General features: G+C 43.6%; 1 protein-coding gene across 1 annotated transcript in view; it reads right to left on the reverse strand.

Moving 5' to 3' along the window:
* ANKRD33B (ankyrin repeat domain 33B) overlaps window positions 1-6,879 on the reverse strand; it is a 37,402-nt gene extending 30,523 nt beyond the window's left edge. Inside the window, exon 1 of the mRNA XM_042869588.1 lies at window positions 6,460-6,879. Within this exon, the coding sequence (XP_042725522.1) occupies window positions 6,460-6,879 (420 nt within the window). The remainder of the gene's footprint in view (window positions 1-6,459) is intronic.
* Between the last annotated feature and the right edge of the window lie 9,296 nt (window positions 6,880-16,175).

The raw sequence follows: 16,175 nt of genomic DNA on the forward strand, positions 1-16,175 counted from the left end.
AAGATACTGATGTGAAACACTGCTTAAATTGGAACAGAAGATTTTTATGACCGTTACTTCTGGGCTATAGTCGGGTCAGGCTGAAAACTTCTCTTCAATACATTTTGCAAGAAGCAATTTGTCAAAATTCTTAAAAGAAATCGCTCTTCATCTGACTTCTTTAAAAGCTGCATCACTTGAAATTAGATTAAACTTGTACAACTTTCTCAGGTTGATGAGGTCTTCAAATCTGTATCTATCAATTTCAGAAAGAGCTACATCTGTTAGATAATGCAGCTTTTGACACTAAGTACAAATTATGTCTTACTGCCTGCCTATTTCTTGGAGGATGCAGCACATCTCATTATGCATTTCCAGTGGTCTGATAAAGATTTGCATTCCCATTTACTTCTAAGCACCCTTATAATCCATATTAACCATTGCCTTTACTCCAAAGAAATCATGTTCCATGCAAATATTTCTTCTAGAGATCAGTCGTTTCAAAGGATTTGCTTCTGTGCCAGACATAGGAAGGCATTCCTTCCAAAGAGAGGATGAACAAAGACAAGGACAGGCATTCACCTACTCTGCATGTACTCTTCTGACAATGCCTCCATGTGCCCATCTGTATCATAGAATCATATCATAGAATCATAGAATGGCTCGGGTTGGAAGGGTCCCCAGAGATCATCAAGTTCCAACCCCTCTGCTGCAGGCAGGGCCACCAATCTCCAGATCCAGTACGAGACCAGGCTGCCCAGGGCCCCATCCAACCTGGCCTTGAATGCCTCCAGGGACAGAGCATCCACAACCTCTCTGGGCAGCCTGTTCCAGCACCTCACCACCCTCTCTGTGAAGAACTTCGCCCTGACATCCAATCTAAACCTTCACTTCTCGAGCTTAAAACCATTCTCTCTTGTCCTATCACTATCTATCTACCCTCCGACTATTTTACCAAATTCCTCCACAGACAATTAACTTCATATTCTCCATAGTCTATCTTTTCCTTTCTTATGGCTTCCCTTGAGTTGCAATTACAGTATTTGAAAAGTTCCCAATCTGGTTTGAGCAGTGTCTGTATCTTGCCAACTATTATTCCTTGCTTTTTTTACTCACTCACTTCCTTTTTATAAATATATACTCGTAAATATATCCAGGAATTGGTTTTTTTGTGTGTGCATTTAGGGATTTTTTTTTACTATTCTGAGGGATTTAAATTAGATTACTTTTGCCTTTAGGGTCTTTTTAAAACTAATTCCACCCTAAAAAATTCCCTTTTATGATTTAGCATCATGACATGAATGCTCACATACCTTGTATGAGAGAACACTAGGGAACTGAAACAGCCTATGAATATAAGAAAAAAATTTGCCACCAGTGTAGCTGATGACATTTGTCAAGTCCTTTTTCCGACAGGGAATGATTTATACTGTGTGCCACTAAAACCAAAAAGTAATATGTGGCAAGATCTTTATGGATCTTCATCTTATCTTCCTCCACAAAATACTACAGACTCTGTTTTTCCTTTTTGCAGGTTAACATCATGCAGATAAAACAAAAACAACAATAACAACCACGCTACCCAAGCTCTGACACTTCTTGTGATGCATGATTTCTGCAGAAGTCTTATCAAACCCAGTAATTCCTTACCCAGGAAATGGGAACCACTGGCTCTGTGTCCTCCTCCGTCAGTCACAATTTTAGGAATATATGCCTTTAGCAAAGGCAAATTCAGGTGCCATCTCCACTGAGTACTCGCTGTGCATATCCATGAAGGGTGACAGTACCTAACCTGGCAGAGTTCAAGCGTAGCAGAGACCCCTGAAACACGCTCTGGAGAAACCCACTGTTCTATGCCAAGCAAAGAAGGAGAAAGTGGAAATCTTCTTCCACTTCACCCCACAGAAAATCTCTCCAGCTCCATCCTCTGCAGACTGACTTCCAGCCCTACATTCTCACCAGTTTTTCAAGTAAGTGCCTGGAAGCACACTGCTACCTGTTTTTTGCTTACTGAGTAGTAGCAACTTCAGAGTTCTCAAGCAGAGTCCTTGTCCCTCCCCAGGTATTTCTTCATTTGTTTTTCTACTGAGCATCAGCCACTAATGAGAGAAGAAATGAAAAGAAATTTAGATCGTGAAGAATAGCCCCAGATCAGTTCTCTTCCTTTAACAGAAAAAGGAGAGAAGAACAAAGACACAAATCCAGGTCTGTTTGATGAGAGAGCTGTGGATCTACCACGGCCCAAGGGAAAACCAGCTACTGAGCAGCACTGATTAACAGCATCCTGAATGAAGAATTTATGTGAAAAATCAACTGTGCTCAAATATGGATTTAGGAATATTTTCTGAAAGGAGTTCACAAGCTGAGCCACATAGATTATTTTGTCTTCACATCTTTTAAGAGGAATGAAGTAAGAACACAAATGCACAAGCTCCACTATATAATGGTATGCTTACACAATAATCTGTTTAATTCCAAGAATTCTTCTAGCAGTGGTTCCTGAGTATGCCTGAAACTGGGTGAAAGACTCACTGAATAGTGACTTAACATATGAAAAGCCAAAGACTACAACAGAATGTTTTGGTACATATATCAACCCTAAAATATATACCTTCAGCATAGTTAGTAAAACAGACTATACAAGTTATGTAGCCAACACAAAACCAATCTGAGGATAAGCTACAGTGATTATTTTAATTCTGGTGGAGGGGGGGGGGGATGTTCTTTGCCTTCTTTTCATCTTTTTCTCTCATTCCTCATTGCCTGACATGGCAAATTTCATTTTGTGGTTAGGTAACACCAAAATTTGAATCTCTGTTTTTCTGAGTATACATAATCCTGATCTTCAGACAGGATTTAATATTATGTCAAACTTATGAAATGTAAGTAACTAAAATTCTTGAAATACAGCTAGCAAGGAGGAAAGAAAAGCAGTTCCCCCATCACATGGTGAAAAGCAGTGTCTGGCACTTTGGTCCCAGTCAGGTCAGGAATTTTCACTGAAGCCAAGATTTCATCTTCTACATATTTGCAGAACCCTCTTTACTGCCAGAGTGAGGCAGGTAAATACTGCAGCATGAGACAGGTAAATATTTTAAGGTAAGAGAGGCAATCCTGCTTGATCTGCAACTATTTCATTATACGCTGTCATAGTTGTTTTCCAAATATTTTGTTATCAGATCTGCCAAGGAGAGGAAACAAGCAACATCAAGCTGGCTTTTCTGGAATCCATACTTAGCCAGTAGGGCTGCAGAGGATGCAGGGGTGAACCTTTTTGGGAATCTGCATGTACACATCGTGGCATATAAACTGCTGTTTCCTTTACGACAATGAAAATGAGACACAGGGAGACATCAGTCCTGAGGCTGTGGTGACTAGTAGGTTGGACATTGTGAAGGATGGTGAATTTAATGTTTACTGCAGGAAGGTGGGTTTAATGGAAGTTTGTGCCTGACAGGTGGCTCCTGAATGGGAGATCCTGCAGCTCATAAACAGAGCACAGGAAAAGTCAGCTCCTGCAGAAATCTTGCGAAAAGTCACCGTGGAGGCCTGGAAAACAGTCTCAAATGAGAGAAATGGTGTCTTTCTATGAAAAGGATCAAGAAAAATATGAAAACTTTTTTCTAGATTTTGGCATTTTTGGAAATAATCTCTTCCAAATCATAATTTGCTCACAGAATAGATTGCTCTAGGGCTGGGGTCAAAATATAAAAGCAGAAGAGCGCCAAAACTCCAGCTGTTCACTCCCAAATTCATTTTAAGGATTTAACCATTTGGAAGTTTCTTCCTCATGTTGTGTTTGGAGATTTGCATTTAATCACTTTGAGAATCACGATGTGATCTTATCTTTCTGCCATAACATATTGCACTTTCTAACAAAAGTACTGTTTAGGAAAACAAATTGTGGAAATGCAGGTGCATAGTACATACATAACAGAAGTTATCAGATCAGAGCTGTGAACACAGTCAGTTTATTTAATCGGATAGCCCTTCCTTCACCACTGCGCTTCTCCAAAGCAAGTGATCCTTCTCTCTACTGCCTGATAGAAAAGAAAGAAAATTTGAGAAGCAACAAAAGTTCTTCTTATCTGTTCAGTGTGAAAAAAAAAAAGAAGCATCCAACTTTTCAATAACAGCATGCAATAATGGATTGTAAACAAATAGTATCATGGACTTTGAAAGCTATTAGTACAAATTTGAGGAATTTAAAATAGCTTTCTTAGTATAAGTGGAAAATGTAACTCCTTTAGTTGTTTTTAGGCAATACAAATACATTTTGCTTATGTGCCATTTATAGTGATTTTATATAGCAGGCAAATTCAAGAGCTGAAAAAATTCCACAGGGAAAAGAAAGAGCTGAGGGATTCCTTTTTGTCAGGTAAAGTTGTCAGAAACATGGCTGTTCTATTGCAAAATAATGTGAATTTGCTGACTTTGTGAACACCAGTGTCTGGGAAAGAATAAAAGCCAACTGGGAATAGACGCACAATATTAGAAGAGGAATCAGCGATTTTTTTGGGCACTTTACTTAAAGCCAATGGAGATTGTGCTGTGGTTTAGCCAGGCTGCTCATTTGTGTACTGGTCCCATGCTGTGCCTGAACCTGCTGTGGGACACCTGGAGATGCAGCAGAAACGTTTCTCCTGTCCCATTCACATCTGTTTGAAAAAGCCAGACTGCCTTGCTCTGCATCGCTGCCATCAGGGCACTTCCGTGCAGGGTCATATCCCCTCAGGCAGAGAGAAAGACTGCATTCATTCTCCTCGCACCACCAATGAGGCTTCCAGAAGCTGCTGAATTCCAGAATTTCTTTTACTTCGTTTTCTCCCCAAAATGAACAAAACAGAATTTGGTGTCAAATCTTAATTTCACATCAAACTGCATATTTGCGTAAGTAGAGCAGAACTATCTTTATACAGTATGAACAAGTAACTTCAAAATTTGAATCCAAGCTAAAGGTCTGATTCTTTTCTGGGATAGTGGAAAGATGACAAGCAGCTAGCTTTGTGAAGCAGGACGGGGAAGGGAGGGCAGTCAGCTGTGCTCAGCCCTGAGCCCCAGCCTACAAGAGGAGGCTGCTTTGCTGCGACAGCCTCCTGTCCAGAAAGGGAGGCCTTTGTACCACATGCACCAAGGACCCAAGCTTGCCTCACAGCCAAGCACTTTGGGAGCACTGAACCTTCAACCCTTGATGGAGGCCACGGCCATGCAATGCTGCTACAGGCTGGAGCCCAAGCTCAGTCCTACCCTCAGATGCAGACAGGTGCACCAACACGCCCTGCCAGGCCTGCTCTAGTGCAGCCCTGCAACTTGTGTTACCAGCCAACACGAGTTGGCTTTGGCAGAAAGTTGATTTAAAGTATTTCTAGGCTCTATGGCTCGCTCCTACTCCCATGGCATTGCTGGCTGCCCCCTCAGCTGCATTCATACAACTTGTTGCATTCATCTCTTTCATAGAAGTTTGCTGCGAGTCAGGTCACTGAAATACACGTATTACAATAATCTTTTGTTGATGGAAGGAAATACATTTTGCAGGAAAAAATCTTGAAAGTACACATAATAAAGACAACTTTGAACAGCATCCAAACCAAATTATTGCCCAATTTTCCATGCAGAGATTTCTTATGTTTTGAGAACATGCAAGCTACTTGCCCAGATAAAATCACTCTGGCTTTATTTCAAAACATTCCTGTCATATATGTCACATGTGGTGGAAGCCCCATCCCTAGAAACACTCAAGGTCAGGCTGGGGGGGGGGGGGGGGGGGGCTCTGAGCACCTGATCGAGCTGCAGGTGCCCCTCTTTGTTTCAGGGGATGTGGGCTAGATGACATTTTAGAGTCCCTTGCAACTCAAACCATTCTATGATTCCATTCTATGAACATAACAGCCAGAAAAACTTGGAGTTTTTTTTTTGGAAACTCCATGTAAAAATTATAATTTTTTTTATATGAATTGTAGAAATAGAAGTGAGTGGAGTTGCTACTGCTAAACTTAGATGTTACTCAAACACCTCAGTAACCCCTAGGAAAAGATTTCTCCTTCTGCTTTAGTGAAATGCACATCTTGCCCTGCAGTTAGCCAAGTGACAGTCAAAAACCAAATCACAAACACTGTACTGACACAGAATCCCAACAACACAAATACAGTGAAAATTCAGAACAGCCTGATTTCAGCACAGGAATTCTGCAAGTTCTGCCTGGCAACGTAGGGGCTGAGAGCAAGCTGAAAGTTTTTAGAGAGCAAAAGACGGAAAGATAGAAAGGCAGAAAGAAGGGGAGGGGAGGGACAGTAGCACTGCCTAAAGAGAAGCTCTCTGAAACTCGCAGCTGATGGCCGGAAAGTGAGACTGCAGCCCCCTGCTCCCCAAGGAGCACATTCACATCGCCGCCCGGCGGAGCCCCGTCCCGTCCCGCCTGGTCCCAGCGCCTTTGGGGCCGAAACCCACGGCGCAACCCGCGCGTCCCCCCGTGCCGCTCACCCTGCGGTTGCGGTCGGTCTCCCGCACCTCCTCCTCCTCGGGGCCCTGCCGGATGAGCGCCCGCAGCACCACGGCGTTGTTGGTGCAGCACGCTCGGAAGAGGCTCAGCCCCTCGGGGCTGTCGCGGTCCTCCTGCTCCAGGGACCAGCTGTCCTCCGTCTCGTCCCCCAGCCCCCCCGGCGGGTAGAAGGAGTCGTCCGAGGCGATGCTGCAGGTGTCGGGCAGCTCGGAGAAGTCTTCATACTCCTCGCAGTCTTCCTCCTCCTCCTCCTGCTCCTCATCGCCGTGCCCCTCGGCGGCAGACCCGTCCGCCCCCTGTTCGGAGCCGCTCTCCGCCTCGGGCAGTTCCTTGCCGGCTCCCGGCGCGGGGCAGACCCGCTCCCCGGCCAGCTGCTCCCCGGCCCCCGACAGCAGCACCATGCCGCCTGCCGCCGCCGCTCTCTAGGCGTCCCGACGGCCGAGCGAGGACGTCCCGCCGCCTGCCCCCCGGCCGTCCCCGGGCCGGGACATGCCGCTGCCGGCACCCCGCTCGCTGGCCCGGCGAGGAGAGGCCGGTCTGGGGCGCGGGCAGGGCGGCGGGCAAACTCCTGGCCCGTAAGCCGATCAGCATCCCCGGGAGCAGATTGGGGCTCGAGCTTAGCGCGCTGACATCAGGGCGCATCTGACAATGCGATTTGCTCGGGCGGCGCGGCGCACAGCCGGGCTGCGGGCGGCGGTGCGGAGAGGGGCTGCCGGCACGGAGCGGGGACACTCCGCATCTGGGAGGTGCAGCGGGCACGGGGCCCGCGAGTGGAGCAACTGCGGCTTGACAGAGACCTGCCAAGCACGTATCTCTCATGGAAGACATCTAGACATTAGGCTAGGAGGAGTGACACGTGCACACTGAGTTTCTGCGTTGCCATAGTTGTTCTGCAACTCTTTTGCAAATGCTATGGATTAGCACAGAGATCCAGGGAGGGAAGACCTACCAGTCAGCCCAGTGGTATACTCCATTTCTGCACTTAGCACTTGTAAGGCCACAACTAGAGCACTGTGCACAGTACTCTATTTGGGCCCATCACAACAACAAAGACACTGAGGCTCTGGAGTGTGTCTAGAGAAGGGCAGTAAAACTGGTGAGAGGGGTCTGGGGCACGAGGAGTGGCTGAGAGGGCTGGGATTGTTTAGTCTGGAGGAGGGTCAGGGGAGACCTCATCACTCTCTACAACTCCCTGAAGGAAGGTTGTGGCCAAGTGGGGGTCAGCTTTTTCTTAAGGTAACAAGTGATAGGATGAGAGGGAATGGCTTTAAGTCACATCAGTTCAGGTTAGATATGAGGAAAAATTTCTTCTCCAAAAGAGTGGTGAGATGTTGGAACAGGCTGCCCAGGGAGGTGGTGGAGTCACTGTTCCTGGAGTTTTGCAAGATGTAGATGTCACACTGAGGGACGTGAGTTAGTGGGCATGGTGGTGGTGAGCAGACAATTGGTCAGCATGGTCTTAGTGGTCTTTTCCAACCTTCTGTGATTCCATGACTCAATGTTTCAACAGCATCTTGAAGTGAACCTGATGTACATGAGGAGCTTCAGCAGTTGTCTAGGGTCCATGTCTGCAGAGAAGGAAACGAGCATTCTGCAGTGAGTCGAGGCAGTGTGTGAGGCATTTTTTTAATTAGAAGAAAGTGTCAATTTAGAGTCACGCAGAAGTATGAGTAACAGGGTCTGTGTAGTGGATGCTCACAGCCTTGCAAGCGTACACCATACAAACCAGACCTCAGCATTGCCACCAATGCAGAGCTGCAGGGGGGGAGTGCGGTGTCTAGCAGACAGATATCTGTAACCAGAATTAGCAACAGATTGCGCCCTGATTGGCTGCCTCTGCAAAGAGGCTAACCCGGGAAGGAATGGGATTAAACTGCTCCCTCACCTCCAGGCATCCTGGGGATCGTTGCTTCGTGTTCATAGCAGTGCTTGGACTGATGCTGTCCATCTCCAGTCAAGTCTTCATGTAAAGAAAGGCTCCCTGCCGCTGTCGCTCCTATCTGTCTGCTTCCAAATCACACGCTTCAGACTTGGTGTAAATTACAGCACTGTTAAATTTCAGGGCTCCATTCAGAGAACTTTCCATTTCCCACTCAGCTGGTGTGGCCGTCTGTCCAGCCGACACAATGCTATCTCCTAGCACTTGTATTTTGGAAGAACTTCAGTTTTCCTGATACTGACAGGGAGCATTTGCACTGCTGTCAGGCAGAACTTACCATACGAGCTCGATGCCCAGAAGGGCTCTTGCATGTGGTAACTCTGAGCAGGAGTAAAAGTAAAAGAGTGCATTCTAACAAAATAGGATCAAGTGTTTTCTTGTTGAAAATTCAGCTCACCTATAGGAACCAACTCATCAAATATATTTGCTTTGTGTCTTATAAAATGATTGCATGAGAATAAAGGTTTATTTCATTTACTACATTGTTTTTAAAAATTTATATTAAATATGTTAACAAAGATGCAGGCAGTGGTAGCTTTGAATAGTGATAAACAAATTTCAGAGCACCCTAATTCTAATCAGAGAGATATAGAATTTATTTCAATTTAGGAAAAAAAAAAAAAGTTTGGTTAGGGAAATTTGTGAATTTTTTCCTATGTTCAGTACATAGGTTACCAGCTTATTGCTGGAGGAGAGACAGATCAGCCCACTCCCATTGGTGGTGGTGATTCTTCAGGACCTCACAGATGGTAGAAACTTTTCTCTCATTGGAGCTCAACGCTTCCATCTTTTCTTCTCCAGGAACAGTACTGCATTCCTCGATCTCTCAAAGCAAAGCGTCAGACTGGTACAGAGCATGCACTGTGTTTTCCATTTCATTTTTCACTTTCACAACTGCTGCTGAGGCTGTTGGTTAGTCTCTGTGCAATGTGAAAATGAGCAGCAAGACACCACTGAAGGGTGCAGCCTGTTGCACACAGACCCTTCCTTGGCCACCCGAGACGATGCTGCAGATCTTGGTCCTGCCGGCATGATGCTGATCTGCTGTAGTACAGCCATATAGGTAAACCAGATTATGCTCAGTTCTAAAAGCCTTCACTGGCATGGCAAACAGGGTTTCTTGTCATTTGTGCTTCAGTGTGCAATTTGAGAGAAAGCAATGTGAAGAAATTGAACAGAAAGAAACTGTTTCCATGGCTTCTGTAAGAGGACAGCCTCAAACCTTTCTTCTAGAATAGATACCAGTTAATGTCACTGGAGTTAAGTGTTAGTATTTAGAAATTTTGCAATAAAAACAAAGAAATCAAGATTGCCATCTGAAGGCAAATAGCCTAGTATTATAACTATTTATCACCATCTCATCAAAATTTATTTCTGGAAATTAACAAGGCAGGAAATTCTGATATCCAGAGCAGATCCTACCTGTCCTCATGCAGACAAAACTTCCTTTGAAAAAGAAATATTTTTTTGGAATGACGATAGCATTGGGCCCCCATCATTTGCCTCATTAAGGTTTACAAGCCATTTCCTTTATAAACAGCTCTGAGGCTGAGATTTAATGAGGTTCACGTCTAATAGTAAAATTAGAAGGAAGATTCAGTGAGCATTGAGTGTCCCTCCCACATTCAATGATTTACCCTAAGGAAAAAAATCATGTACTGAAAGAGTTTGTTACAAATAAAATCTAGTCAGGACAAAAGAGTAGGTTTCTAGAAGAAAAAGTAAATAAACCCATTTAGTTGCTTGGATTTTTTTAGGTATTTGGAATTCCTGATCACCAGGAATGTTGATGATGTCTCATTTTTACTTGCAGGATGCCTATGTACCTTTTTTGAAATTTGAGGGCATTTCCCTCCTCCTCAGATGAGCTGTTTGCAAAAATCCTCCAAACAAGAGAAGTCGAGGCTGGTGAGATACAGGTGGAGAAGATATTTCAAGGTAAAGATGAAGAATTAATTTGAAGAGATCACTGAGGAATTATTTCCTGCTGATAAAAAGAGCCAAAGAGAGAACATTCGTTTCTGTACTTACCTGACTGGAGGAAGAGCATGGGGAAGAGCATTTGCAAACATGAACCTGGCAGCATTTGCTAAGCCACCCAGTCCACTTACAAAGTCCACTCCATTTAGGCGTAGTTTTGGAGCCTCAGTTTTCCTAAGCTCTAGCTAATATTTGATGTGAAATCCTGCTTGATCTGAGAAGTAATGTCTGCTACAGCTGGAAATTACATGATGTTTCCTAGAAACCAAAGACTTGGGCTCAGTGGTGACAGCGGAGGCAGAGAATAAGGAATATTAGCAATCATCTTGCTAAATGTGTTTTCTCAGTTGCTGTTAGTTTGGGGAGTCCCACGTGAAAAGGACATAAAACTCTTAAAGAGTGTCCAAAGGAAGCTATGAAGGCTGTGGAGGGCAAGACTCATGAGAAGCGCTGAGACCCCTGTGTTTGCTCATTGCAGGGCAGAGGAGCTGAGGGGAGGCCCGATGGCGGCTGCAGCTCCTCACAGGGAGCGCAGGGGCAGCGCTGAGCTCTGCTGTGTGTGACAGCGACAGGAACGGCATGGAGCTGCGTCAGGGGAGGGGTAGCTGGGGGTGAGGGACAGGGTCTGCACCAGAGGGCGGTGGGCATGGAACGGGCTGCGCAGGGCAGTGGGCACCGCACCCATGTTTTGGACAGCACTTTCAGTCATATGGTCTGATTTTTGGGTGGTCCTGTGTGGATCCAGGAGTAGTACTCAGTCCCTTCCAACTTGGAACTGCCCCACTGCAGGAAGCCACATGTTTAAGTCTTTTTGGACAATTTTCTCAGAACTGGGAAAAACTACTGTTGCAGCATGCTCCTGGTAAGGCACTGAATGTGTTATGTGCTGTTTTGATGCTTTGGGAGGTGGTAAATAGAAGGCTGACAGTGAAGGAGCAAACAAAGTGAAAGGGGAAGCGAGATGGATGGAGTTCCCCATAGCTGCTCTTTTCAAGTTTACTGTAGACTATGTAAATGATGAAGGTCCTTGAGGCTTCCAGTAATTCCCTGGTGTGGAACTTCTGTGTTTGCATTTCTCTTGATTTCTATCTGAGGGAATTCCTTGGGAGAAAACTGATGAAAACTTATTTTTAGTGTTCATATGTTGTTTCATTAAAATACTGAGGAAAACAGAAGTTTGCACAACATCTCTGGCCAGGCCTCAGACTCGTCTGAAGAGTGGATTCAAAAAATCCCCGCTTCATTTTTTTTTATTTTTTCAGTTTGCATATTCTTTCTTAAAATACTTCACACGTGCACTTGATACTGAAATATTCTTTGTTTGAAATGCCAGTTTCTGTCTTTTTTGTTGGGTGAAAGCTAAGGAACATAGAGAGAGGGAGAGCAAAATATTTCTCCCATTAAAAGTTTAATTTTCTTTTCCTGGTTTTAATATCTTTGATAATATAATACTTTGCTAGAAGTGAATAAATTACAAAAATGACTAGGGAAATATCCCCTAGATTTACTTTCTAAACTATAAATACTGAATCATCTGCTTTTCTCAGCTGTATTAGCATGCATGGGAAGCTATTTGCAAACTGTTGTTTTGCTTCTAGCGTAGCAGAACACTTACCTGTGAAAAGATGTCACTCAAGTGGGTATCTAAAAGAAAAAAAGCAATGTAATCTTTACACTAAAATCTTTCATTTCTCCCTCACAGAATTTCTTTCTACATGCAAAGGGTAAGCCATGTATTTGCTTCACATTTTCTTAAAATAGTTCCTTTATTGTCAGGTGAAGCAACCAATAACAGGTTGCCTTGATGCTAGTACGAATAAGCCTGATGATGCTGTTTCATACGTCTGTGTAATGTGTAGCACATCTACTCTTGCACTTCTGAAATTTAAGATCCATTCACTCCTCTTCTGCAGATTTTCCATGTATCTGTGGGTGCTTTCAGCCTTTCCAGCCCTAAATGTTGGCTCTGGGATGTTCAGGACATAGCATTGCAGTTTGGAAGAGGTTCAGGTGGTATTTAACATCAAGCCATGGGTATATCAAGTGCTAGCCAAGTACCACAGATATGTGCCAGGTACGTACCCTGCTGTAGTCCTGCATCAGTAAACTGTAAGGAAGTCAGTACTGAATTCATTCTAATTCAGTATTTTCTGGTAAACCCTGAGAAAGCCTTAATATGTGACCCACTTTCTATTTCTGAAATACAATGTTTTTAATCCTCTTTCTATTTCAGCTCTGTCTAATACAAACTGGGAGTTGGTCCCTGCTATCTAATGCGATCCACCAGTGGAAAAACATCATCATAAAGAACAGAAACAGAAAGTAGTTAAAATTTTTTCAAAGTAAAGAAGTTAAGGACAAAGTTTAAAAGTTCTGCTGCCAAATGTATTCATTTCAAATGTGTTCATCTCATGAACGCTCCCGTTAGAATGTGGAGCACTTTAGAATAGAACTTGAACCATGGCATGCTGCAGCACAGTATCTGAGTTCCTGTTGTAAAGGTGAATGTCTTTCTCATTTTATAGCTGCTGAAATTGAATTAGAGGGTGCTTAGACGCAGCAGAGCAATGCATAATGTAACTTTAAGCATACAAATGTTTTATTTTGGCACTACTCAAATGCTTTGAACAAGTAATGGTTTAAATGGCTCATCCAAAACTATATAGGCAGGAAGATGGGAGAGAGGGTCTGACTCCTTGCTGAGATCTTTAAAGAAAGTATCCTATATACAAATAGTGCATCTCCATTGAGGCTACAAGTGTTCATGTTGAAGCTATTTCTCTTTTTGGAATGTAATGAATGCTGGCCAGCAAATATTGTAAAAGGCACTTTGTGACATCTAAGTCAACACTGTAATTATATTCAATATCCTGCAGGCTGTTTCTTCTAGACAATTGAATATAAAGTAGAGCACTGATAAACAAAGTATACTCCAGCAAGGATACAAGACTATTTTATTGCTTCAGATAATTTTTTTTTTTCAGTTTGCACTTACGTGGTATCAAAATAATATCACATTGTATTTGGAAACGTGACTGTATCTGCAAGGAGTCATGCCTCAGAGGAGGATTTCTCTTCTCTGCCTCTTCCAGATAGCTGGTCTTTCCGGCATTAACTGGTGTTTCACCAGAGCATACAGTATTGTGATTAATAAGGGGCTTCAACTGAAAGACAAATGCACTTCAATATTCTGGAAAAGCTTGATGCATGTATTTTAACAATTTAATGAATTAGAGCCCTGATAAGGATATGTGTGCTTTGAAAATGTGTTAGAAACTTGTAGAATGACTGTGGGGCTATTGTTATTTTCATATTGTGCCCTGCTAGCTTTCACTGCCTCTAACAGGATCATACTGTTTCTCATCTTTGCAAAAATGTGATGTTCTTCAAGGAAATCTCCTTAACTTTTTTTCTGGAAAAGTTAAATACTGTTTTTAAAGTTAAATACTGTATTTAAGTTGCCAGGTTAAAATAAAGAGACTCTTGTCTCATCAAAAAGTTTCCTTGCTTATTGGTGCTTCTGTAATGCAATTTCCAAAGTTGCACACATCATGGGACTTGTTCCAAGAGATGCTCAAGCAAAAACTGAATGTTATACGTGTAGCATACCCCCTTACAAACCATATCTCCAATTTGATTATCATTTGTGCAGTTCAAAATGTTTTGCACTGTTATACCTCCTTTCTCAGCACCTTTTGGCAAGAGAATACCTTTCCTTTTATTTTCTATGGAAGAAATCATAGAATCAAGGAATCATGGAATGGCCCGGGTTGAAAAGGACCACAATGATCATCTAGTTTCAACCCCCCTGCAGACCAGGCTGCCCAGGGCCCCATCCAGCCTGGCCTTGAATGCCTCCAGGGATGGGGCATCCACAGCCTCCTTGGGCAACCTGTTCCAGTGCATCACCACCCTCTGTGTGAAAAGCTTCCTCCTAATATCTAACCTAAACCTCTCTGTGGTAAACTGCATGGTTTTACTGATTTACTCTCTGTTGCCGTGTAGAGCTGTCTTCTGTATGGGTATAGTCTATGAAAATGAGGAGCTGTCACTGTTCAGAAACATATTATGTATCTTTTTTGCCCTCTGCACTGAGCTAGTTGACAAGTAATACCAAGCTGAGAGTACAATATCTTCTTTCTGTGTTCTTCTCATAAAATGTATTTTCTTTACAGATCCAAAAAGGTCTGCTACTGATTCAGTAAAGGATGTATAAGAATCGTGTGGTTCTCTTTTCTCTTGATGCATTCTGTGAATCTAGTGTGACTTCTGTTTATTGCATCTTGCGTATCAAGCGACAAGAAAGTCTTTAGCTTTCTGTGTAAGAAGGCAGCATTGAGGGATGAAATTTTCACAGTTGAACTACTTCACAAACAGCAATTAATAATCAGAAGACACTCATAGGTAAATATTGTTATCTCTGCTTTTCAGTTGGTGAAGCTGAAATAAAGAGGCCAAGGTCAACGTCTTCTAATTTAAAACCTATGGTTGTACTTCAACAACTAAATGAGTAAAATGAGCTGCAAATTTTTAAAACCTCTGAAGTCAAAAGGACTGCACATTCTTGGGAATCCTGAAAATCCGAACACTTATTTATATGCCAGACATGGTGTAACTAAGTTAAACATTCTTGTTTTAATGATTAGGGCAGTGTTAGGTCACGGTCAAAGATATTCTGAGTCTCTCCAGTTTTTGGAGTTCAGCAGTAGATATTCCAGTTTAAATTACTTCCTTTATTCATTTTTACTTGTGTAATATTAAGATAGAATCATAGAATCATTTGAATTTGAAGGACCTTTAAAGGTCATCTGGTCCAACTTCTCTCCAATGAACAGGGTACCCACAGCTAGATGAGGGTGCTCAGAGCCCCATCCAGCCTGGTCTTTGATCTCTCCAAGGATGGGGCTTCCACCACTTCTCTGCTGCCAGTGCTTCACTGCCCTTACTGTAAGAAACTTTTTTCTTATATCCGGTCTAAGTCTTCCCTCTTAGTTTGAAACCACTTCCCCTTGTCCTGTCACAGCAGACCCTGCTAAAGAGTCTGTCCCCTTCATTCTTACAGTCCAACTTTAGATACTGAAAGGCCGTTCTGAGGTCTCCCAGCAGGCTTTTCTTCTCCAAATTGAACAGCCTCAACTTTCTCAGCCTGTCCTCATAAGAGAGATGTTCCATCCCTTGGATCATTTTTATGGCCCTCTTTTGGGCATGCTCCAACAGGTCCATGTCTCTCCTGTACTGAGGACTCCACATCTGCATGCAGTACTCCAGGTGTGGTCTCACCAGCGCAGAGCAGAGGGGCAGGATCACCTCCCTCACCCTGCTGGCCATCTTTTAATGCAGCCCAAGATACGGCTGGCTTTCTGGGCTGTGAGGGCACACTGCTGACTCATATCCAGTTTCCCATCCACCAATGCCCCCAGTCCTTTTTGGCAAGGCTGTGTTCCATCTTTACATTCCCCAGCTTGTACTGATAGCAGGGTCACCACAACCCAGGTGCAAGACAGTTCACTTGGCTGTGTTGAACCTCACGAGGTTCACCTGAGCCCACTGCTTGAGCTTGTCTAGGTCTCTTTGAATGGCATCCCATCTCTCAGGTGGGGTGTGTTGGCTGCACTACACAACTTGGTATCTTAGACAAACTTGCTGAGGGTGCACTTGATCCCACAGTCAGTGTAATTGATGGAGGTGTTAAATAGTGTTGACCCAGCACTGACCCCTGAGGAACACCACTTGTCACCAATCTCCATCTGGACATTTGAGCCAGTGACCACCACTGGG

This window comes from Lagopus leucura, unplaced genomic scaffold, assembly GCF_019238085.1.
Source record: "Lagopus leucura isolate 7727_CA_CO unplaced genomic scaffold, USGS_WTPT01 Super-Scaffold_100002, whole genome shotgun sequence".
Lineage (NCBI taxonomy): Eukaryota > Metazoa > Chordata > Aves > Galliformes > Phasianidae > Lagopus > Lagopus leucura.